General features: G+C 43.5%; 1 protein-coding gene across 1 annotated transcript in view; it reads right to left on the bottom strand.

The window, feature by feature from the left end:
- Positions 1 to 25,944, bottom strand: part of LOC126428465 (serine/threonine-protein kinase 11-interacting protein) — a 294,026-nt gene that overhangs the window by 129,644 nt on the left and 138,438 nt on the right. The window contains exons 11-12 of the mRNA XM_050090398.1: positions 25,189 to 25,315; positions 1,955 to 2,194 (exon numbers count right to left, since the gene is read on the bottom strand). Of these exons, the coding sequence (XP_049946355.1) occupies positions 1,955 to 2,194; positions 25,189 to 25,315 (367 nt within the window). The remainder of the gene's footprint in view (positions 1 to 1,954; positions 2,195 to 25,188; positions 25,316 to 25,944) is intronic.

The following is a 25,944-nucleotide window of genomic DNA, read 5'->3' on the forward strand; positions in this document are numbered from 1 at the left end:
ACAGGCCTCGAAGGCCCGACAGACCGACTGCAGTGTTGTCCTCAGCCGGCAGGCTAGCTGAACCTGACAGTGCTTCACATCGGTGATCTGACAGGAACCTGTGTTACCAGTGCAGCGAGGCCGTTGGCAGGTTTGCGATATCTAGCAATATAAAATGGGCAGCATCTGAAATGTTTATTTCTTTTATTTCAGTGACTAGTGAGTACCGTTTTTTTAAAGTACTTGTTGTTTCATACGTGAAGTACTTTTTAGGAACTGACTGAGTCTGTGATAAGTTTGTACGTGGGGCTGTTCGTACCATTAACTAAATGTCTCACTGTATATTCTTTCTCATGTACATTGGGTTCGCATCTTAATATGGAGGCTTTAGGATCCATAGAGATGATGTACTTCTTTTTATATTCTGTCAGTAAGAAATGTATTAGCTTTGACTGCTTTGTTGGATCTCTGTTTGTCTGTATTATGTTGCTTTGCAAGAAGAATTTTAGAGGTATTCTTTAAGACTTTGTGCAGTTTGTAACGTATGGCAGATTTTTCACCGTCATTTAGTTTTACAACGTCTGTCGCATTCTTCGTTGCTGTACGAACTGTTTCCGTGTATCGTTTGACAGGTTTTCTTCTGCATTATATTTTAAACCTTTAACAGGTTTATCTCTCTATCATTGAATACAATATGTTGTTTACTACTCTGCTGTAGAATATAAGTGTGTTTTTAACACTGTTCACTTCTTTCTTATTCTGATATTGTTTGGATTTTACATTGTTTGGATTCTTACTGTGTGTATTAACGCGAAATCAGTTCCTAAGAATATTTCACATATGAAACAACATATACTGTAAAAAACAGTACCATACTGGTCACTGAAATAGCAGAAATTGACATTCCAGATTGTGCCCATTTTATATCAACAGATATCACAAACACGCCAATGGCATTTTTTGGCATTGCTGCAATGGTAGCACTGGTTCCCATCAGACCACTGGAGTTAAGTGCCATCGGGGTCGGATAGCATCTGGAAGGAATGCCATCTGCATCTGCCGAGTACTGTGCAGTGTGTACTCAGCCCTCGTGAAGCAAACAGAGAAACCACTTGATTGATAAGTGGCAGCTCCGATCACAAAAGCTGCCAACGGCCGGGAGAGCAGTGTACTGATCACACACCGTTCCGTATCCACAGCCGGTGAATACGACAGAAAAATGGAGGTCGATCAGCAGCATTGGGCCTTCGACACTGGATCAGCTAGAGTTTAGTTCTCTACACCTACATACTCTGCAAATCACATTTAAGTGTCTCGCAGAGGGTTCATCAAACCACCTTTACAATTCTCTATTATTCCAATTTCGTATAGTGCACAGAAAGAAGGAACACCTACATCTTTCGGTACGAGCTCTGATTTCCCTTATTTTATTGTGGTGATCGTTTCTCACTATGTAGGTTGCCGTCAACAAAATATTTTTTCATACGGAGGAGAAAGTTGGTGATTGGAGTTTCGTGAGAATATTGCTGCACAATGAAAAATGCCTTTGTTTTAATGATGTCTGTCCCAAATCCTGTATCATTTCAGTGACACTTTCTCCCCTATTTTGCGATAATACAAAATGTGCTGTCCCTCTTTGAAGTTTTTCGATGTACTCTGTCAATCAAATCTGGTAAGGATCCCACACTGCGCAGCAGTATTCTAAAAGAGGACGGACGAGCTGGTGTAGGCAGTCTCTTTAGTAAATCTGTTACATTTTCTAAGTGTCCTGTCAATAATATGCAGTCTTTGGTTTGCCTTACCCACAACATTTTCTGTGTGTTCCTTCCAATTTAAGTTGTTCGCAATTGTAATTCCAAGGTATTTAGCTGAATTAACAGCCTTTAGATTTGAATGATTTATCGTGTAACCGAAGTGCAACGGACCCGCGAGTTCGGACCGACTACTCGACAGTGTGCTGCGACGGCAGCCTCACCTATGCTGGACTGCGAGGGAGAGTCGGCGACGGGAGGGTCCTCCGGGGCCGGTGCGGTGGCAGCGACGGCGGTGCGGATGTCGGCCCTCCTGCGGGACGGCGGTTCTGCCACTGCACCTCCGGTCGGCCGCAGCAGTGGCTGTTGCTCGGGCTGCGGCTGCGGCTGCAGCTCCTCCTCGGCCTGCACCACGACAGCGCTGCCGCAGTTTGGGCACCGGAGGGTCCCGTCGAGCCGGGGATCTGGTACATATGCAAAATGCTTTTTGACCTGTTCTGATGACACAGTTTCATAGAACGAGAGGGATTCCAGCAATATACAGGGTTATTCTAAATGACGGACACATTTTCAAAACTTCGTATTTATTCAAGTACAAATCCAAAATGAACAAGCTTTATACCAATGAAAATAGAAAGTTTCAAAGTTTTTTTCATAATTTTTGATACCAGTTTAATAAATTTAATAATTTGTAATTAATTAGTTTTTAATAATTATATAAGAATTAGAAATGTGATAAATGTTGAAAATGTTAAATGTGGCCACCGTTGGCTGCACGGCAAACATCGCTGCGGTAGCCAAACACGCCCACACACGCGAAAGCGTATTTGCCGTTACCAAGTGCACGGCAGCGGTGATCCGGTTCGCAGATTGTTCGGGGTGGTCGGTAGAGGTGGGAGGTAAACAGCTTGCTTCACATAACCCCGTAAGAAATAGTTGCGGGGTGCGAGATCGGTAGATCTCAGTGGCTAGAAGTGCAGAGCCAGGTCCTCGAGTCCCCTGCGACTGATCCAGTGCTGAGGAAGGGAGTCATGCGAAAAGCCTCGTACGTCACGGTGGCGATGGGGGCGGAGTTCCATTCTGTTGGAAAACGAAGTCCTGGGAAACTTCCGTAAGTTGAGGGAACAGCACTATTCCAACATGTCCAGGTATGTGATTCCCGTTACAGTTCTTTTCGCAAAGAAAAGTGGTCCGTAAACCTTCGTGGTACAGAACACGTCAATCGGTGAGTCTCTTTTGTGTTGCAATGGATTTTCAACACTCCATATACTCAAATACTGAATTAGGTACAAAATGCCCACTGCACTGCAATTTGCGACTCACTTTCCACAAACTCAAAATGCAGAAAACCTTGTCCTCTACAGTCGCCATCTCACTCACAACTGACAGTGAAACGGAACGACAGCCCTATTGCCGCACACTGCCAAAAACTCGAAACTTCCTCTTTTCATTGGTATAAAGCTTGTTTATTTCGGATTTTTACTCGAATACGTACGAATATTTTAATCTGCGTCCATCGTTCAGAATAACCCTGTATTATTACTGTTACTATTATTACTAGTATCTACTTTATGTCAGACAACTCTTCACCATTTACTATTACTACTGCTTCCACAGGAAGTCATTTTTTGGTGTCAACTGAATAAGGCAAGACCTGCTTATTGCGCACCACAGCAACAGTAGTCCTTTAGAAAATTACACAGTAACTTCCTCTGAAGTGTTCACATTCAAACAAATAACAACTTCCCGTGTCACACCACAGTAATATGCCTGCTGTATTAATGGTAAGCTCAGGTAGACTTCCGTGCATATTAATTGAAACTACTAGGTAAAACTACACTGCCTGGGAAAAAAGTGAAGCACCAAAAGACACGGTTGGATGTCAGTCTAACTTCGTATGCAATACGTATCTCCAGAGTGGAAAGTTCCATGTTGTTGTTGTGGTCTTCAGTCCTGAGACTGGTTTGATGCAGTTCTCCATGCTGCCCTCCAATACTAAATTGGTGATCCCTTGATGCCTCAGAACATGTCCTACCAACTGATCCCTTCTCCTAGTCAAGTTGTGCCACAAACTTCTCTTCTCTCCAATCCTATTCAATACCTCCCCATTAGTTACATGATCTACCCATCTAATTTTCAGCATTCTTCTGTAGCACCACATTTCGAAAGCTTCTATTCTCTTCTTGTCCAAACTATTTATCGTCCATGTTTCACTTCCATAAATGGCTATGCTCCATACAAATACTTTCAGTAACGACTTCCTGACACTTAAATCTATACTCAATGTTAACAAATCTCTCTTCTTCAGAAAAGCTTTCCTTGCCATTGTCAGTCTACATTTTATATCCTCTCTACTTCGACCATCATCAGTTATTTTGCTCCCCAAGTAGCAAAACTCCTTTACTACTTTAAGGTCTCATTTCCTAATCTAATTCCCTCAGCATCACCCGACTTAATTTGACTACATTCCATTATCCTTGTTTTGCTTTTGTTGATGTTCATCTTATACCCTCCTTTCAAGACATTGTCCATTCCGTTCAAGTGCTCTTCCAAGTCCTTTGCTGTCTATGACAGAATTACAATGTCATCGGCGAACCTCTAAGTTTTTATTTCTTCTCCATAGATTTTAATACCTACTCCGAATTTTTCTTTTGTTCCCTTTACTGCTTGCTCAATATACAGATTGAATAACATCGGGGAGAGGCTACAACCCTGTCTTACTCCCTTCCCAACCACTGCTTCCCTATTTTACCCCTGCCATCTTTAGAATTTGAAAGAGAGTATTCCAGTCAACATTGTCAAAAGCTTTCTCTAAGTCTACAAATGCTAGAAACATAGGTTTTCCTTTCCTTAATCTAGCTTCTAAGATAAGTCGTAAGGTCAGTATTGCCTCACGTGTTCAAATATTTCTACAGAATCCAAACTGATCTTCCCCGAGGTCGGCTTCTACCAGTTTTTCCATTCGTCTGTAAAGAATTCGCATCAGTATTTTGCATCTGTGACTTATTAAACTGATTGTTCGGTAATTTTCACATCTGTCAGCACCTGCGTTGGAAAGTTCCATAGTTTGCAATATTATGAAAAGGATGGACTGCCATTGACCATATTCAGGAAACGTCAAGTCAGCGACAGGCAGAACAGAAAGACTGCTAAATATATAAACTTTCGGCCAAAAGGACTTCTTCTAAAGTAGGCCAGGAATCGTTAGCGCTAGGATTTCACCCAGAACAAGTCCCGCCCACTCACCCCCGGTTTTCCCGGTCTTTGTTCGGCACCTGGGCATCGTTTCAGTTGACCCACGTGGCTTACCGCGTTCGGCTGCACTTGGAGTGAATGTTACATTAATATCTTGCTAGGTCTTAAATTTTCCCAGGTAGTTAAAAGACACATTACAAGAAAAGTGCACAATTGGCCTCAGCTGTGCAAGGTACTTACTCAGCAAACATAACAGAAAACAATGTAGCACTGAATTCTTTAAATACGAGAACTCAGTATCCAGATGAATAGCCTATGAAGAAACATACTTCTATGTGAGGAAAAGCACCCAAAGTTAAAACAGGATAAACCTGCCCTCAAAGAATAATTTTCTTGGAGAAAGAGGAACCTCGGTATAATTGACACTTAAGTTTCAGAACTCAGACAGTATATGTGAAACAAGCACCAATGTTCACTATACTTCCAGAGGGCATCAAAATTACTTTGTTTCTGCTAGATCGATCCAAGCTGATTTCGCGTGCTATTCAGTGAATAGTTTTGCTGAAAAATTTTAGGGGTGAAAGAAGAATTAGCACAGCATGAAGGATGTTTTACAGCCATGAAACACCGCAGCATATATTTCCTCCATAACTGCTCTGTGACAAACATAAACATCACATTATTATTTTTTTAAAATGGTTTGAATGACATTTACGAAATTAATAAATCTTTTGGTTAAAAACGGACAGGACAAAGAATAACGACACATTATTTTCCTGAGACGTTTGCAACAGCATATAGGTCACTAATCACACAGAAACAGCTACAATTCTTTGTAACCTCGTTTATAATGCGCAGGTATGGTATTGGAAGAATTTACAAGTTAAAATTCACCCACTACCCATGCAAATACTAACGAAATTTGTCATACATGCAAATATCTTACTGTTTTCATTAGGCATTTCTACTTTATGACATTCTTATATTCTTTAATTTTCGTGAGCTACTATGAGGGCCTACATAAACAAAACAACCTTCACTTATTTCTATATACCGGTGATTTTAGACAACAGAGTTATTTGAGTGCATCCGTGGCTTTACTGCCGACACGACAGATTCAAGACCATTGTTTTCGCATTGTATGTTTGCTCTGCTGTTTCCCTCAAATAAACGTATTATAATAAGTGAATTAGTTAATGAAAATTTCTCCTTATTGCCCTTAAATAACATCACGTTATTTTTTGTTTTCTATTGCTGGTGATGCTTTCAATTCTCTATAAATATTTTTATTTCTTTAATAATGGAGATTCATATTACATTACTATCCAGAAAAGCTTAAATATCTTACCATTACAGAATTTCATCACAGTATAACACGTGTTGGACTGCGACGATAACAACTTTGTTGTAGCTTCCAGTTTGCGGAACTTGAGGCTGTTTAGGGGAAGGCCTTACACTATGGATAGGTGTGGAGGGGGGTGAATGGGCGGGACTTGTTCCGGGTGAAATCCTAGCCCTAAGGGCACGTAAGTAGGCCCCTTCACGCAACTACAACTCACACGTACACACACGACCACTGTGTCTGGTCACCGAGGCCGGACTGCGAGCAACTGGGTACAGTGGGAGAAGCAGTCTGGTGGCAGGAATAAGGAAGAGGCTGGGGTGGGGAAGGGAGGGATAGAAGGGTGGGGGTGGGGGTGGGGGACTGTTAAGTGCTGTTTGTGGGAGCATACAGGCTGAGGTGGGGAGGGTGTAGGGTGTAGTAGGGATGTTAGACAGAGAGAGGAGTGGGGGGGGGGGGGGGGGGGGGGGGAAGGAGAGAAATAACAAGACTGTGGGGTGCGTTGGAGAAAAGTTCATAAATCAATAAAGAAGGCTAGGAGAGTGTTACTGTGAGAAAGGCCAGATAAGCAGGCAGCAGCAACTCACTCATACAGTGTTTTGGCAGCACTTGGTACCAGTAAGATAGAAGTAGAGGAATTATGGCCAAAGTTTATGCAGATTGTAAAACGTGGTCTGGAGAGTAGTGCGCTTAGTAAGTGTATCAGGGATACGAAAGACTCATTACGGATTAATACCGAAATTTGGAGGATGCCGAGAAATTGGAGGCTGTTGCACCCAAAATGGAACACACTAATGACGACAAGCAAGGATTAGTAGAGCCTCGTGCGTCTGTGAAACTATCTACGCGTGAAGCGTACAACAACTACCACCACCATACCGTAGCAAAAGATCTGGCAGAAAACCCAACAAAATTCTAGTCGTACGTATCGCTAAGCAGGTCTAAGGCTTCAATTCAGTCTGTTGTTGACTGCTCTGGTGTGCCAGTTGAAGATAGCAAAACGAAAGTTGAAGTTTTAAATTTCACGTTTAGGAACTAATTCACGCAGAAGAATTGTACGAACGTACTGTCATTTGACCACTGGACCAACTCCTGTACGGATGACACAGGAATAAGCATCACCAGGGCAGAGAAACAACTGAAAGATTTGAAAGTAAATAAGTCACTAGGTTCGGATGGAATCCCAATTCGGTTTTACAAAAAGTACTCTATAGCATCGGCCCCTTACCTAGCTTGCACTTATTGTGGAACTCTCGCCCAGCAAAAAGCTCGAGTGACTGGAAAAAAGTGCAGGTGATTGCAGTATATAAAAGGGGTAAAAGAATGGACTCACAGAATTGTTGTTGTTGTTGTTGTTGTGGTCTTCAGTCCTGAGACTGGTTTGATGCAGCTCTCCATGCTACTCTATCCTGTGCAAGCTTCTTCATCTCCCAGTACCGACTGCAACCTACATCCTTCTGAATCTGCTTAGTGTATTCATCTCTCGGTCTCCCTCTACGATTTTTACCCTCCAAGCTGCCCTCCAGTACTAAATTGGTGATCCCTTGATGCCTCAGAACATGTCCTAACAACCGGTCCCTTCTTCTGGTCAAGTTGTGCCACAAACTCCTCTTCTCCCCAATTCTCTTCAATACCTCCTCATTACCTATGTGATCTACCCACCTAATCTTCAACATTCTTCTGTAGCACCACATTTCGAAAGCTTCTATTCTCTTCTTGTCCAAACTATTTATCGTCCATGTTTCACTTCCATACGTGGCTACACTCCATACAAATACTTTCAGAAACGACTTCCTGACATTAACTTATTAAACTGATGTTGGCTAATTTTCACATCTGTCAACACCTGCTTTCTTTGGGACTGGAATTATTATATTCTTCTTGAAGTCTGAGGGAATTTTGCCTGTCTCGTACATCTTGCTCACCAGATGGTAGAGTTTTGTCAGGACTGGCTCTCCCAAGGCTGTCAGTAGTTCTAATGGAATGTTGTCTACTCCCGGGGCCTTGTTTCGACTCAGGTCTTTCAGTGCTCTGTCAAACTCTTCGCAAAGTATCGCATCTCCCATTTCATCTTCATCTACACCCTCTTCCATTTCCATAACATTGTCCTCAAGAACATTGCCCCTGTATAGGCCCTCTATATACTCCTTCCACCTTTCTGCTTTCCCTTCTTTGCTTAGAACTGGGTTTCCATCTGAGCTCTTGATATTCATACAAGTGGTTCTCTTTTCTTCAAAGGTCTCTTTAATTTTCCTGTAGGCAGTATCTATCTTACCCTAGTGAGATAAGCCTCTACATCATTACATTTGTCCTCTAGCCATCCCTACTTAGCCATTTTGCACTTCCTGTCAACCTCACAGAATTACAGACCAATATCCCTAACTTTTGTTTGCTGCAGAATTGGTCAACATATTTTCAGTTTGAATATAATACGCTTCAAGACTGAGAAGGTTATGTGCACGAATCAGCACAGTTTTAGAAAGCATCACTCGTGCAAAACTCCTAGCCCTTTTCTCACATAATACACTGTGAGCTATGGATGAAGGGCAATGGGCACGTTCCCTATCTCTAGATTTGCGGAAAGCATTTGACACTGTGCCCCATTGTAGGCTGTTAATGAAGGTACGAGGATACAGAATAAGTTCACCGATATCCAAGTGGCTCGAAGACTTCTTAAGTAATATAACCCAGCATGTTGCCCTCGATGGTGAGTGTTTATTGAAGACGGGGGTATCGTCAGGAGTGCCCCAGGGAAGTGTGACAAGACCGCTGTTTTTCTCTATATACATAAATGATGTGGTGGATAGGGTGGCAGCAATCTGCGGCTGTTTGCTGATGATGCTATTGTATCAATATGAGTCAAGACAGATGTAATGGAACTTGAATAGCGTATTTGCCTCTATTGGTTATGGTAGAGAGATCGATCTTTCGGTCCTGTCTGTATATTTGTATATAATATTGCACGAATAAAGGCTGGGCGAGTGTAAAGCTATCGTTAAAAACGCACACGGGGCGATTTGTTACGATTTGGTCGGTCATAATAACAACAACATGCTATTGAATACAATTAAAATATAACAGCGATACCCTTTTAGTGTTATTGGAAATAATATGCAGTAAATTAATGAGTAACGTAGCCGATCTTATAAGAAGAGGTAAAATTGGGCATATTGAGGTGTTTTGCTTTATATTGACGAAGCTGATGATATGGCATCAATTTTTTCATTTACTCTTAGAAATAAACAAGTAAAGAAGTGCTAATTGTGCGTTGTAAAAAAATATAGGGGCGAGTTTTAAATAACTACCGTATACGATCAGAGTAACAAAAGGACATTTAGTTACACAAAATTGCGGATAGCGAAGTGTGGTCATTAAACTGAGTACACCTACAGGGCAGTCAACTCCGGGATAAATCTATATGCATTTCACGAGGGACGCGGTATTGAGACCGTACTTCTTTTTTTTTTTAATTATATCGCGGAGAGCTGGCTCCAATTTATGAAAAGGAGAAAAACGTTAACTTTTACGTGAACCCTTAATAATAGCGGACTGGAGAGAAAAGGGTGTAATCGTCTTATGCCTAACAAACATTCATGGAGGGCAGTGGCTAAAGTAGAAGAGTCAATTAACAAAATACTGTATCATTATCATTGACTGTTGGTGTTGAGCAACCAAAACTGTTCATCAAAGGGTTTCGATGCAACTTGGGAGTTAGGGTCCAGGCACTCGCGTATACTCCACAGAAGAGTGTGAATGGGTGCTGAATGCGAAATAAAACTGTGAACAAAGTTACGTAAAATAAAACAGAAGAATCAAGACAGTTTGGTCGTATCTGTTATTATTCCATAAACTGTAACACTTCTTCTCGTTGTACGAAGCCTTTATAGACGATTGTTATGACAATTTGCTTCGAAGGGATCTCGTTACCACTTAAGTTTTGGGGACCTGGACAAGAGGGTGTAGTTCGTAGATCCTAACTACTGCAGCTATTCTGGAATCAGGTGCTACCGTCACCGTTGTGTGTTGTCAATGACTTAAGGTTACCACATCTCACGCTCTAAGATCGACGCGCCTTTCCACTCGGTATAACGGTGCCTCACGGCAACAATGACAATGCCGACGATGAAGGAAGATGCGGTTGACCATGGTGTGTGGTAAGGTGTTGAAGTTGAGTGACTGTAGAAAGATACAAAACGATTTCAATAAAATTTCCAGTTGGTGCAATGAATGGCAGCTAGCCCTAGATGTGGAAAAATGTCAGTTAATGCAGATGGGTAGGAAGATCAATCCTGTAATGTTTGGATAAAGTATTACCATTATCCTGCTTAAAAGATCAAGTCGTTTAAATATGAAGGTGGAACATTGCAAAGCAATAAGAGGTGGAACGATCGTGTCAGAACTGCGGTAGGGAACACAAATGGTCGATTCCAGTTTATTGGGAGAATTTTGCAAAAGTGATGTTCACATTTGAAGGAGGCCGCAATAGGCCGTCAGTGCAACCTATTTTCGAGTACTCCTCGAGCGCTCGGGATCCGCACCGGGTCAGATTAAGGGAAAACACCAAAGCAACACGGAGGCGGGCTGCTAGATTTGTTACCGGTAGGTTCGAACAACACGTAAGTGTTACGAAGATGTTTCAGGAACTCAAATGGGAATCCCTGGAGGGTAGGCAACATTCGTTTAGAGAAACCCTATTAAGAGAATTTAGTGAACTGGCATTTGAAGCTGACTGCCAAACGATTCCACTGCCACCGACATACGTTGCTGGTAAGAACCGCGCAGATAAGATACGAGAAACTGGGGCTCGTGTGGAGGCATTCAGACAGTCATTTTTCTCTCACTCTATTTATGAGTGGAACAGGAAAAGAAATAACTGGTAGTGGTACAGGGTACCCTCCGCCATGCACCGTACCGAGGATCGCAGAGTATCTGTGTCAATGTAGATGTAGAATAGAAGGCTGGAGTGGGAACAGGGAAGGGGTACGTGGGTGGAGGACAAAGACTAACATAGGTCGAGGCCAGGCGATATGGGAACATAGGTATATTGAAGGGAGAATTCCTACCCGTGCAATTCAGGGAAGCTCGTGTCAGTAGGAAGGATCCAGGTGGCACAGGCTGTGACGTAGTCAACAAATCGAAGATAGTCACGTCGAGAAATGCAGTGAGTGACTGCGCGGTCCAGCTATCTGTCGGCCACAGTTTGTGCGGACAGAGAGCTCATCGGTTGTGCCCACGTAGAATCCAGAACAGTGGTTGCAGCTCACTTCGTAGGTCAAACGACTGCTTTCATAGGTGGCTCTGTGTTCGATGGGATAGGAGATGCCTGTGACTGGACAGGAGCTAAGCAAAATGCCGTGTTCTACGCGACGACCATTACGTCCACACGAACGGCCACTGACAAACTGTGGCCGAGGGACGGACGGACCGTCAAGTTGCCGAGCGTGCTGCCCGACACGTCGTCGTTCATTTGTACGACTGCTTCAGAGCCCCTGCCATCTGGATCCTTCTTTCCGACACCACTTCTCCCTGCAATATATCCTACGTACCCATAACCATCCTCACCTTAACCTTCATAAGTCACTGTTCTTCGTCCACCTATCCCTTCTTCTCTGTTGCCAGTCCAGCACTACACTGCCTTCTTTTCTACCCACGCACCCACAGTCTTTTCCACCCCCCTCTAACCTCTCGCCTGCACCTACCGTATTTACTCGAATCTGAGCCGCACCTGAAAAATGAGACTCGAAATCAAGGGAAAAAAACTTTCCCGAATCTAAGCCGCACCTGAAATTTGAGACTCGAAATTCAAGGGGAGAGAAAAGTTTTAGACCACCCCTCCAAATCGAAACAAAGTTGGTCCATTGTAACATGAGACATAATTGGGGTCGAATGAATGGAGATACAGCTACAGCAGTTTGGTTCGAGTCGTAAGCTTAACAGTTAAGCTTTACCAAGTAGCCATTGCTGTGTGTCAGGTACTCCATCCGTATTTATACGAGTACCCTTCCTTTTTCACGTGCTTCGTCAGGTTTGAATCGAGTGCTTATTTTGGTTTGATCTGATAAGTGCCGTTCTCTTTGTTATAGGTGTTTACGTCACTCTAAGCTGAAAATGCATTACTGTACTGTGTCAAGCATTGTTTGTCGTATTCTGATAGTGCGTGTTTACGGCCTGTCGCCGCTCGCGGCATGGCTTGCTTTTGTGCGCGCTACCGCATTTACAATTAACAAAAAAGAGAGAGGAATCGTCTCATTAGCGAAACAATGGCAAGAGACTGGTATTTGGTGTTACTTACACTGTCAGTAGTGTCAGTAGAGGAGGCATTGTAATGGTACTTTTGACTACCGCGCCTCCCCCAATACAAAGATATAATTCACGATCGCGCACACGATCGCACATGCAGAAGAGCGCTGCGCCAGCGACCGATTTTTATAAATAATTTTGTTCTTTTTTTTTTACTTTTGCGTAGGTTTTTGTTTTTAACAACTAATTGATGACATTCTCTCTCTTGTCTTCATACGAAAGACGTGTATTTTTCGGCGCTGTGTTGAATGTGCTTTTGGGTGGAAATTAAAATTATACTACAAAGCGAGGTTGTTTCAATAGTGATTTGAGGTGGTTATCGCCAAATTTGTAAATTGATCATGACAGTGACAACTTGAAGAAGTTTTCAACAGACTGAAAAAAGTGAAAGACAGGTCATCCTACAAGAGAAATTAGGACAGCCGTGAAGACTATATTGTAATTAGTACTGTGTTTCTAACAAGATTATAAGGTAAATTTCAATTAGTTTCTGATGCTATTTCCATACAGTCGCTTTTTGTAGTGTTGCTGACCCGGTCTGCCATGCACGGTCAAATCACAGCACAATCTCAATCAATAATACGAAGTCCGCCTTATCCGTAATTGAAACCACCAAAATTCAAAACCTAATCAGTTTTTTCTATTTTATATTTTTCACGGCAGAGCCCCGAGGATAAGGGAACACTACAACATGTGAATATTTGTGTGACATCTACTTTAGAAGAACGTCTTGAAGCCGAAAGCTTACACATTTAGCAGTCTTTCTGTTGGACCTGTCAGTGACTCAATATGTCCTCTATATGGTGAGAAGCAATCTATAATTTTCATTACATTTCATTACTGCATGTAGGATTGTCATTGTTTAAGCTCCATGTTTTGTTTTTTCTGTGTTTTCCTAGTAGTATATTTCTTAAATTTCATGCGTGTTTTTCTATTTAAGAGGTTTAGTCTCACATTTTTTAATTGTATGTGTAAATTCAGGAAGCCCGCAGGCAACTTTTCATTTCTTCCGAGCAGCCACCTAAACAACTTATTGAGGCATCAGTGCCAGTCGGTGACACATGAGGAAGGTAGCAAGTTGCACATCTAGGTTTCTGTCTGCTCTAATAGTTTGCTTCTTCAGTTAGTCTCGCTAGCTCGGGTAGGGTATGTGTGTGCCGTGTGCAGACACACAAAAGGAGCTGGCTGCAGTTCACATAGGCTTTCGGCTGAAGTCGATCACCTCCGCGCTGCTACCTCGGAGTGAAGTGGTGGCGGAGAATCTGGCACGTCACGCGGGGCACGTCAGTTGTCACTCTTTTTTCCCACGGGCTCTGCTGCCGAAACGCCACCTAGGGTACTTGTGGTGGATCCGTCGTCACAGCAGGGCGAGTCACAGATGTTCACACATTCGCATCACTCAATGTGGAGACCTAGCCTATTTGCCCCGCATGTGAACGGGTGGCCGTTCTTTCGGTAGGGTCTGAGTGAGCACACGGAGGGAGGGGGGGGGGGGGGGTTGCTAGTTATCGGGAACATGTTACATAACCCCTCAGGGAGGTAGTACTCGGGGCCAATGAGAAAGATATACATTCAGTATATCTGCCAGGAGGCTTCATCTGATTAAGGGATGCAGCTATCAAGCATACGGTGCAGCAGGACTTTGAATTTCGCCGCACTACACTCGTTCCCTCAAGTATAAATTATACCGTCGCAGCTGTATGAGCGCTCGATGGCAGAGAAAATATTTATAAGAAAATTAAGGTACAAAAACTGTAACCCTTTTTGTTTTCTACCCGCTATTAGTCTCTTGAGAGTGAAAGCTTAACTTCACTTATTCGCTAGTCTCGGTATGATTCAGACGTAAAAACTTATTCGTTAGTCTCGGTCTGATTAAGACGTAAAAACTTATTGATGTGCGGACATATAGTATTGTGGAAGCTTGTATGAAATTTGGAGGATGGAAGCAGTCGTAAAATACATTGCATTCAAGATCAAGATGGTTTCAATTTGTAGACATTAGTAATTCATGGACGATGAAATTTACTGCAAAATTTTGGAGCAGCTACGACTTTTTCACGCAAAAATGAAGCAGGAGATCGTTGGAGAACAAGACCTGAACGCCGCACGAGAGAAGACATATTAACTTGGTAATGAATCTACTCTTATCTACACCATTTCCCCCTGTTAATCACATTCTGTTATTCTCTGTTCTCTTTCAAATAATTTTTGTTGTGGAAATTGGTTTGACTTTTGCTCAGAAACGCCACAAGGACCACCCCAACAATAGCTTTTCCGAATCACGAAGTCCGATAGCTTTTCTGTAGTTCGAAGTTCGATTTGCATTTCATTCTTTCCCTTTTTCACTGTCATTAATGATTTTACAACCCCTTTTTATTCACCATTTCTTCGCACATTTTCAACCTTTTCTTCTCTTTTACTTTTTTAGTAACCACTATAACGGGGTGCAGTCGTCTGCGAGTCGTGGCTCACGTTGGCACCGGGACACCTGTCGTGTGGATTCCGAGGCCGTCCCCGGGCCTTACGGGCAGCTGCCAGAGGTGGCGAAGACTGCCGGCCTCACGTGCAGGGTGTGAGCAGAGCTCACTCGTCACTACACTGTTCCCGGGGCCGACCGGGGTCCTCCGGTTCGCAGCCGAGTGAAGGGTCACGATAAGAGACTCTGTCAGCTCTGCGACGGTCTCGGATGCGGGTTTCCGGACTGGTATTATCGTGTGCGGATCTGTAGGACTCCTCTCAATATGTCAGGGGCGCACTTCACAGAGGGAACAGCTACTCGGGTAGCGGAGTACTCGAGGAGAGCACGTTTTTAGGCTAGGCAGTAGCTTGAGGTACTCCGACAAACACTTGCTAGACAATAAGCAAGTAAAAGAGGTCTAGGTGAAATCGATGTTAATTGTTGTGGACGTTTTTACTGGCCACCAAATTCCACAGTGGCACTTGTAGAATCGTTCAAAGAAAATGTACGGTCAGTAGCGCATAAATAACCAGATCGTGCAACACTAATTTGAAGGGACTTTAACCTACTGAGTATAGACTGGCACACCTACAGATTCATTCCAGAGTGCTACAGATGGGCAGGTTTGCAAAGTACTTTTGAACACGTCTTCTGAGAACTGTCTCTAGCAGCTAGATTGGCAGCCCAAACGTAACGGAAATATTTTAGACTTTGTAGCTACAAAGGGGCCTGACCTTATCAACAGCTTCAGTATACAGACGGGGACTGGTGACCGTAATGTCATCACGTAAATCAGTCAAGAAGGATAGGAGAGTCTTTCTACTACAAAGGGCCGATAGGCAGTTGTCAGCATCTCGCTTAGACGGTAACTGACACAATTTAGTTCCAATACGATGGACAAACAGGAAAAAAGGTTAAGCAGATTGTAAATTCGGAAAATGCTGAGGAAACAAAGGCTGTCGCACACACAGGTTGAGAGTGAAAGCGACAAATGGCTACAGGCGAAGGTTAGTAGAGATTAGTGTATCTGTAAAAAGATATATGCACCGAGCCTACAAAAACTATCACCAGCATATCTTAGCAAAAGATCTGGCTGAGAACCCAAGAAAATTCTGATCCTGTGTAAAATCACTAAGTGCCACTGAGGCATTGTTGACTGGTGTGCCAGTAGAAGACACCAAAAGGAAAGATTAAGTTTTAAATTTCATGTTTAAGAAATCATTCGTGTACGAGGATTTTTCAAACGTACTGTCGTTTGACTGTCGCACAGACTCCTGTAAGGACGATACAGTAATAAGCATCCCCGGTGTAGAGAAACAACTGAAGGAGTTGAAAGCAAAAAGCTGCCAAACGGAATCCCAATACGGTCCCTTACTTCGCTCGCATTTATCGCAAATCTCTCACCGTTCTCAAGCGATCGGAGAAAAAGTACAGATGACTCCCGTGCATAAGAAGTGTGAAAGAACAGACTCACAAAATTACAGACCAATATCCTAAACATCGGTTTACTGCTTAATTTGGGGAAATTTTCTCAGTTCAAATAGAGTAAATTTCCCCGAGACCGAATAAACCTACAAATCGGCACAGTCTTAGAAAGTATTACTTGCCCTTTTTTCACGTGATATATTGGGAACTAAGGATGAAGGGTACTAGACAGATTCCATATTATTAGATTTCCGAAAAACATTTAATGCGGTGCCCCACTGCAGACTGTCGACAAAAGTATGAACATACGGAATAAGTTCGCAGATATGGGAGTGGCTCGAAGGCTTCTCGAGTAACGGAACCCGGTATGTGATGATCGACAGGAGTGCCCTAAGGAAGTGTGACACTATCATTTTCTATTCACATTAATAATCCGGTGGACAGGGTGGGCAGCAATATGCGGTCGTTCGGTGTCGAGTGACTCTAGGAAGACGAGAAATGAACAGCAGCTAACTCTAAATGTAAATACATAAGTTAATACAGACGAGTAAGAAAAACAGACCCATTACGGTCGAATACAGTACCAGTAGCGTTCTGCTCGACACAGTCACGTCCATTGAATGACTGAACGTAACATTACAGAGTGATGTAAAATTGAACGAGCATGTGAGGATTGTGGTAGAGAAGGTGAATGGTCGACTTCGGCTTATTGGAAGAATTTTGGGAAAGCGCACTCCGTGCGTGAAGGAGGCTGCTTATAGAATGCTAGTGTGACCTACTCTCGAGTACTGCTCGAGTGTTTGGGATCTGATAAACAAAGTAAGAGCCTACGGAATATCAGACCAGCTGTGTGGCTGGATTGAAGAGTTTTTAGCAAACAGAACACAGCATGTTGTTCTCAATGGACAGACGTCTACAGACATTAAGGTAACCTCTGGCGTGCCACAGGGGAGCGTTATGGGACCATTGCTTTTCACAATATATATAAATGACCTAGTAGATAGTGTCGGAAGTTCCGTGCGGCTTTTCGCGGATGATGCTGCAGTATACAGAGAAGTTGCAGCATTAGAAAATTGCAGCGAAATGCGGGAAGATCTGCAGCGGATAGGCACTTGGTGCAGGGAGTGGCAACTGACCCTTAACATAGACAAATGTAATGTATTGCGAATACATAGAAAGAAGGATCCTTTATTGTATGATCATACGATAGAGGAACAAACACTGTTAGCAGTTACTTCTGTGAAATATCTGGGAGTATGCGTGCGGAACGATTTGAAGTGGAATGATCGTATAAAATTAATTGTTGGTAAGGTGGGTACCAGGTTGAGATTCATTGGGAGAGTCCTTAGAAAATGTAGTCCATCAACAAAGGAGGTGGCTCACAAAACACTCGTTCGACCTATAATTGAGTATTGCTCGTCAGTGTGGGATCCGTACCAGGTCAGGTTGACGGAGGAGATAGAGAAGATCCAAAGAAGAGCGGCGTGTTTCGTGACACGGTTATTTGGTAAGCGTGATAGCTTTACGGAGATGTTTAGCAAACTCGAGTGGCAGACTCTGCAAGAGAGGCGCTCTGCATCGCGGTGTAGCTTGCTGTCCAGGTTTTGAGAGGGTGTGTTTCTGGATGATGTATCGAATATATTGCTTCTCCCTACTTATACCTCCCGAGGAGATCACAAATGTAAAATTAGAGAGATTCGAGCGCGCACAAACGCTTTCTGGCAGTCGTTCTTCCCGCGAACCGTACGCGACTGGAACAGGAAAGGGAGGTAATGACAGTGGCACGTAAAGTGTCCTCCGCCACGCACCATTGGGTGGCTTGCGGAATATAAATGTAGATGTAGACGTAGATACATTAAAAGAAGACGACATAGCAATTCAGAGCTGGGTGCTAGACTTGTTACTGGCACATTCGAGCAACGAGCAAGATTTACAGAGATGCTTTGGGAACTCAAATGGAGACACCTGGAGGGAAGGTGACACTCTTTCCGAGGAACGCTACCGAGTAAATTTAGAGAACCGACTTTCGATGCTGACCGCAGAATGATTCTACTGCTGTCGACATACACATCGCGTACGGATCACGAAGCTTTTTCCCTCGCTCTATTTGTAGGTAGAACAGGAAAAGAAATTACTAGTAGGTGGTTGTAGGGGGTACCCTCTGTCATGCCCTCTAACGTGGCTTGTGGAGCTTGCATATAGCTGTACATGTGGCTATACACGCCACTGATTGGGTTTAGCGTAAATTATTAGAGTTGCAGTTCTTTGTGACAGGCAGGATGGCCATCAATGAGCAATAGATTATTCATCTTTAGTGTTGTTGTTTGGCCTGGAGGGGAGGGGGGTATATAAGATGTGTGAACAGCATCAAAATGACACAAAAATGCCACATACTCGTGTGAGACTGTTTTATTGGCACCTCTCAGATTTGAAAGGACCTTCATTTTGAGTCTTCATTTGGCCAGCTGGTCAAATTGTGTAATATAAAAATTCGTGGCGCAGTCTTACGTGACAGTGGCCAATGTGGGACTGCACCGGAATGTGACGGCGGGCAGAATCGTCACCGACATTCCAAACGACTGTATTTGATCACCACGAGGAAGGACAACTGTACTGTACACTGCACACATCGTAACTCGTTCACATCTGCACCTGCCGTCTGAGAACAAGTAATGGACTCCCTGCAAGATTCTCTCTCATTCGATACCGTCGGGAAGAGACGAGCAACATCCGAACTAGGAAATTACCGCCCAACTAGTGGGCTCCCATTAATACCGGAACACAAACAATTGCTTTCGCAGTGCTACCGAGACCGGGAAGCACGGACGGCTGACAAATGTCACTGCACTGTGTTCGGAAACAAATCGCAGTTCTGCACTACCCTAGACGGCCGGTCAGCGAGTACAGCAGGGACCCGGGGATAGGTGCCATTTCTTTGACGTTTCGGAGAGGCACGCTGCCGTTACTCCTCGCATCACGGTGTGGGGTCCGTCGAGTACGACTCGGGGTCACGGCTGCTAGTGATCGAGGGAACTCTGACGGCAGAGTGGAACGTCACAGACGTCCCGCGTCCTCGAACGTTACCTCTCGTGTGACGGTACAGTGGTGCCATTTTTTGACGGGACCGTGCTCGTACGCACTGTCTGCAAGACGCCGAGGTACGCCACGGCCGGTGAGATCCCCAGAAGTGTCTCCGACGGGGCGAATGCGAGACCAGCTCGGACATCTTCTCTGTCCAGGTGTCACTATTTGCAGTACTGGGGTTGTGTTACAGGAATTGTGGCCAGCCGCCTCCGGAAAGTATACGACGGCTTTACGACACCCTTCCGACTGAATTGGTGGACACGTCAGGGTGAGAGGAGGTGCGACTGTATACTGGTAAGAGGACTATTTTGCCAATTTCTTCATAAATTTCACTCGATTTGCTGATCACTGAAATAATATCACATACCCGCTCGATTTGTGAAGAATCGTTTAGTTTGCTGTCCTGTTCTGGGTGCTTCACAGTTTTTCTCAGGCAATGTTGATTTGTGCAGTTAAAGAAAAGGCTCATACTTACCAATGGAAAGACGGATTGTACATGTTCTACCATTTTTATTTATCTCAGAACTCAATTTTTGGCCTACAAGATCACTGTCAGGAAATGATGACAACTGTCATCCGTCACACAGTGTGCCAGTGAACGACTGCGATAGGTATTGTACAGGAAAGCTGTGAGACTAAACGTACAGAGTACCGGTTATCTTTGACGGAGAAATTAAAAAATAGCAGAAAACATTAAAATGACGCCTAAAAAGACTGTATTACGAGGAGGTAGGGGGGTGAGGGTGGGGCAGTAGAAGCGTGGTGTGGGCACGGCACGAGCCAAAAGTACAGATCACGGGAACAGAGTACTCTACCGGTACGGTCCAGCGGCAGGTGGATGTTACGAATCTGCATCTGCCTCCACCTCTCACCCTGTCCTTACGTCCTCAGTGCTCACCAGTATACCGCCTTCCTCTGACCCCCCCACCCCTCTACAGGTGGCTCTTACTGACTGGATTTTCCAATATACCTCACCTCTCCCCCACGAGGAAGGAACAACAAGTAGTTCCATAAGCTCGGGTAGTGTCACCGTCGATTAATGAAGTAAACAGCCAATCGATTGCTGGAGTTTATTCATTTAGCATAGTATAGCAGATCAAGTTTATTTATTTAAACTTCTGGCAACTGAATGACTGTTTACTTTACGTGGTGTGTCTAAAAAGTTCGGTGAACGGTGTCAAATCTGAACGGCAACTCGGCACGCGTGTGTGCGCACGTGTGTGGGTCTTCAGAGACTCGAGGAGAATCGATACGAGGCGAGCACTGCACGTGTCTGGATACGTAAACAGATTGTGACCAGTTGAATGTAGTCAGTGTAAGAGAAAGTGTCACAGTGCAATGGAGCAATGTGTAAACATCAAGTTCTACTACAAACTGGGGAAGACTTCAACAGAGACACAGAATGTCGGTGCAGCTGCACGGGAGGGAAGCCGTGAGCAGAAAATGTGTTTGCGAACAGTTTATACGCTTCCGTGAAGGGAAGGAAAAACTGAGGACGAGCCAAGTTCGATCGGGCCGTCGACGAGCAGTACCCCGGGAAAGATTGAGAAATTGTGACAAATGCCGGCACAAAATCGGCGAAGGACTCTCACACTGACTGCAGAGGAATAGGGTATTAGCAATGACACGGTGCACACCACTGCCAGCGACGATTTGGGTAAGCGGAAGACCCGCTCCCAATTTCTGCCGCACTGCCTCGCACACGAGCAAAAAGCAAAACAGATGGAAACTTCTGGTGATTCCATGTCCACGTGTGACCGGGATCCATTGCTTCTGAACACCACTGTCACGAGAGACGAGACCAGGTGCTACCAGTTCGATTCGGAATCAAAACTGCAATCACTGTCACAGTGTTCACCGCACTCCCTGCGGCCACAAAAAAGCCGTCTGCAAAAATCCGAGGTGATTGCCTTCTTCGACAACAACGGCATCGTCCACAAGAAATTTGTTCCTGCAGGTCAAACCAATAATGCTGCATTTTACCAGTCTCTCTCGAACTGAGTGCTATAGCGTATCCGGTGCGCTCAGCCGGAGTTGCAGAGGACTGAAAAATGGATGCTCCTCCACGACAATGCACCTGCATACTGCACGATCCGTGAGCACCAATTCCTGGCACGGAAGATGGCAACTGTTCTCGAATGCTCTCCGTACTCCCCTGATCTGCCTCCTGCAGACTTCTTCCTGTTTCCCCGCTTCAAGGCGGTCACGAAAGGTGAATGCTGTGCAGACGTGAATGCCATCAAAGATCGTGTGACAGCCGTTCTGGGATCGATTCCACAGGAGACCTTTGTTGATAGTTTCCAGAAGCTGTGCGAACATTGTCAAAAGTGAGTTGTTGCGGGTGGTGACTATCTCACAGGTCAATAAAGAACATTTGTTTGTATATTTTGTTTTGTTTGTTGTCTGACAGCATTCACTGAACTTTAATTTAAGCTTACTCACAGTTGCTATTAACAGCCATATTTGAGATAGTAAAATGACGTCACTTTAGCTACTACTTTTATTTGTGTGTATCACCAGCAGTAACGTTTTCCCTCCTGAAGGCAAGTCATTTTTTTTTTCAACTGAATTTTCCTACAATCCTAAAAGCATTTAATTCACTTTCAAACAATGTATTACCGCACAGGGACACGATATCACTCAAACTGCATCCAAGATTTTGGTGCTCCCATATTTTACTCCATTCTGAGGATTGCGCTAGGAAGTTCACGGAGGCACTCTGCACGTAATTCTGTGCGATACGTACTTTTTTTTGACATCGGTGAGTTGCCCCAGACAACTATTCTGTCTCATAGGAATGAGTGGAAGCGACCAAAATACAGAGACTGAGGGACACAGGTATGTCCAATATTGGAGATTATCCTGACAGAAAATGCTGGCGAGCGCAGATTTTTAGACATTTGATGGGTGTGTGGTGCCAACTGACCCCCCTGTTAACAATCAGGATGCCTGAGAATTTTGTAAAATGAGCTCTTCGTATTGGCCAACCTCCTTGTGGAATAACGACATATGATGAGCTCCTGTTGTCGAGCAGATCCAAATGTAGTTTGTCTTGCCGAGTCTTACTGACTGTGGATTTATTGAGGACCAGTGCAGAGTATCTGGCAGCGATCAGTCGGCACGGGTCTCTACGATGACACGCATTGTGGGCAGATGTCGTGAAGTTGATCACACTGCTGGAGCATGGAGGTAGGTACGTAACGTAGATGAGAAACAGTAGAGGACAGGGTACATATTATCGTCATCTTACAGCCCCGTACACCAAAAAGTAGTTCACGAGATCGACCACAGCCAAGTGTAAAACTTCTCACTCACACGTACATCTGTCCAGCTTCTACACTACTCTATATCTCACAGTTCTAAGAAACTATATAATGGAGAAAGTACATATACAGAAGATGGAACTAACTTACAAGTAAGAATCCTTTGCCTTCCGATCCTGTAACAACAGCTGCAATTACAAAACATATTATGGGATTTATTTATGTGTTTTTGCAAAAGACAACATGCTTCTTAAATTAGTTTCCTTATCCGAACACATCTAAACACATCTGCACCACCATTTCACTGAGATCTACTAACTTAGGATATGTTATGATAACAGCTGTCAGAGAAAATTAAGACAAAAACAATTTTCTTCCTTCTATTGTGACCTACATTACTTATTAGCCAGTTAAGCTCCACCACAAGTCCATTGTCGCATGTTTACACAGTCTGAAATCGTGTTATTATCTAAAACTGATTTTCTTGAAACTTCAATTTGATTTACTCGAATTTATTGGCCAGCTCAGAGTTCAAAAGCCAACAGAGGAGTACCAAAATGCCCAGTCATCATTCCCAGACAAGCCACGAGATAAGTTTGGTAATACCATATTTGAACTCCACAAAATACTCCTCAATATAAAATTCTGCAAAAGTCACTTCGGTAATAATCTCCGCAGTATAAAAATCTGTCGACAGTCCTACAAAGCTCGCCCGACTCGTACTCGAGCCAAAAGATCACAACAGACACAAATTCTTGAGCCCCATTTTCATTTGCAACACTGTCATATTCTACCGTATCTTCCTTCATCGTCAGCATTGTTGTTGTTGCCGTGAGGCACCGCTATACCAAGTGGAAAGGCGCGTCGATCTTAGAGCATGAGATAAGGTAACCTTAAGTCATTGACAACACACAACGGTCACAGTAGCACCTGATTCGAGAATAGCTGCAGTAGTTAGGATCTGCGAACTACCCCCTCTTGACCAGGTCCCCAAAAGTTAACTCGTAACGAGATCCCTTCAAAGCAAATTATCATAACGATCGTGTATAAAGGCTTCGTACAATGATAAGAAATGTTACAGGTCTTGTTTTTTCTGTTTTATTTAACGTAACTTTGTTCACAGTTTTATTTTGCAATCACCACTCATTCACAATCTACTGTGGAGTATATACAAGTGTCTAAACCCTAACTCCGAAGTTCCATCGAAACCCTTTGATGAACAGTACACCAACAGTCAATGATAATGAAACAGTATTTTGTAATTGACTCTTCTAGTTTAGCCACCGCCTCCACGAATGTTTGTTGGATGTAAGACAATTACACACTTTTCTCTCCGATCCGCAGTTATTAAGAGTTCGCGTAAAAGTTAACGTTTTTCTCCTTTTCATAAATTGGAGTCCGCTCTCCACGATATAATAAAAAAGAAAACGGTCTCAATACCGTGTCCCTCGTGAGATGCGTATAGATTTATCCCGGAATCGACCGCCATGTAGGTGTACTCAATTTAATGACCACACTTCGCTATCCACGATTTCGTGTAACTAAATGTCCTTTTGTTACTCTGATTGTATACCGTGGTTATTTAAAACACACCCCTATATTTTTTCACTACACTCAATTAGCACTTCTTTACTTGTTTATTTCTAAGAGTAAACGGAAAAAAAAAAAAAAAAAAAAAAAAAAAATAAAAAAAAAAAAAAAAAAAAAAAAAAAATAATTGACGCCGTATCATCGGCTTCGTCGATATAAAGCAAAACACCTGGATATGCCCAATTTTACCTCTTCTTATAGGATCGGCTAACTTACTCATTAATTTACTACATATTATTTCCAATAACACTAAACAGGTATCGGCGTTAATAACACTAAACAGGTATCGGCGTTATATTTTAATTGTATTCAAAAGCATGTTATTATTATTATGACCGACCAAGTCGTAACAAATTGCGCGGTGTGCGTTTGTAACGATAGCTTTACACTCGCCCAGCCTTTATTCGTGCAATATTATATTTAAATATACAGACAGGACCGAAAGATCGATCTCTCTATCATAACCAATAGAGGCAACTACACTAGTCAAGATCCGTTACATCTATCTTGACTCGTATTGTTACAGTATGACATCTGGTACGCCAATAAAATCAGAATGCATCAGTGACAGTACAGAATGTGCAGTTACCTGCTCGGACAACAGAGCTAATGTAAGAAGTATCTGTCTTTTGCAACAATGAGATGCAATCCAATGTACTCCTGTAAGATGTAAATCACATTTAACAACTCCGAGGTGAAAAGATGACTGCAGCGCAGAACCTGGAAGAATGTGAGTACCTGGAGCACACTTTAACAACTCAGAGAGAGGAAACTAACGTCCGGTGCGGAGCAGAAACTCACCGGGAACCAGGGGAGACTCTACTTCCTCAGAGAACTGCGACGAGCACTTCATGCAGCGGAAGACGCTCAGGTTGTTCGCCTGCAGCGGCCTCTCGTCCAGGATGGCCCTCAGGGTTTGTAGCAGGTGCTGAAAACAAAACGAGCAAATACCGAGGGGATGAGCTGTAACAGCACACTAGAGCGAGGTGATATTTCTCCGCCTGGCTTAGAAGGGACACTAATATTGCCTCTTTTCCCTTTCATTCATTCACACGTCACATTCTGCCAGTCCGGTCTCACAGGAGAGCCTCCAGGGACACAGAACGAGTAGAGCTGTACACTGACGGCGGGGACAGCCGCTGCTGTGTAGCATTCTGACTAGAGCTATAACGCACTCGAACGGGTGATTGTGCAATTGATGTCTAGATTATTTTATATAAGCACATTAGGAAATAATTGGTATTTTGAAGGAGGGGAGACACTGTTCCTACTGTTGTTCTATTCAAATGCTGTTATCATCAAATTCTTCAAACAAAGCATTTTAACTTTACACAAAGCAGTGTTAGCTGTCTACATGGTGGCAAAGTCACATTCTATATGACAGAAATATTAGAGTTAGACAGAATTTATATTCCAAAGTCGAAGTAATCAGATATATTCTAGAAGACATGGCTAATGAGTTATCCTTTTACTTTTTGTTTAAATATCTGGGAATCTTCAATTTGCTAACTCACCCTCACTGGCAACCTGTTACAGATTTTTGTCCCGGAATATTGC

Source organism: Schistocerca serialis, chromosome 12, assembly GCF_023864345.2.
Source record: "Schistocerca serialis cubense isolate TAMUIC-IGC-003099 chromosome 12, iqSchSeri2.2, whole genome shotgun sequence".
In the NCBI taxonomy this organism is placed as follows: Eukaryota; Metazoa; Arthropoda; class Insecta; order Orthoptera; family Acrididae; genus Schistocerca; species Schistocerca serialis.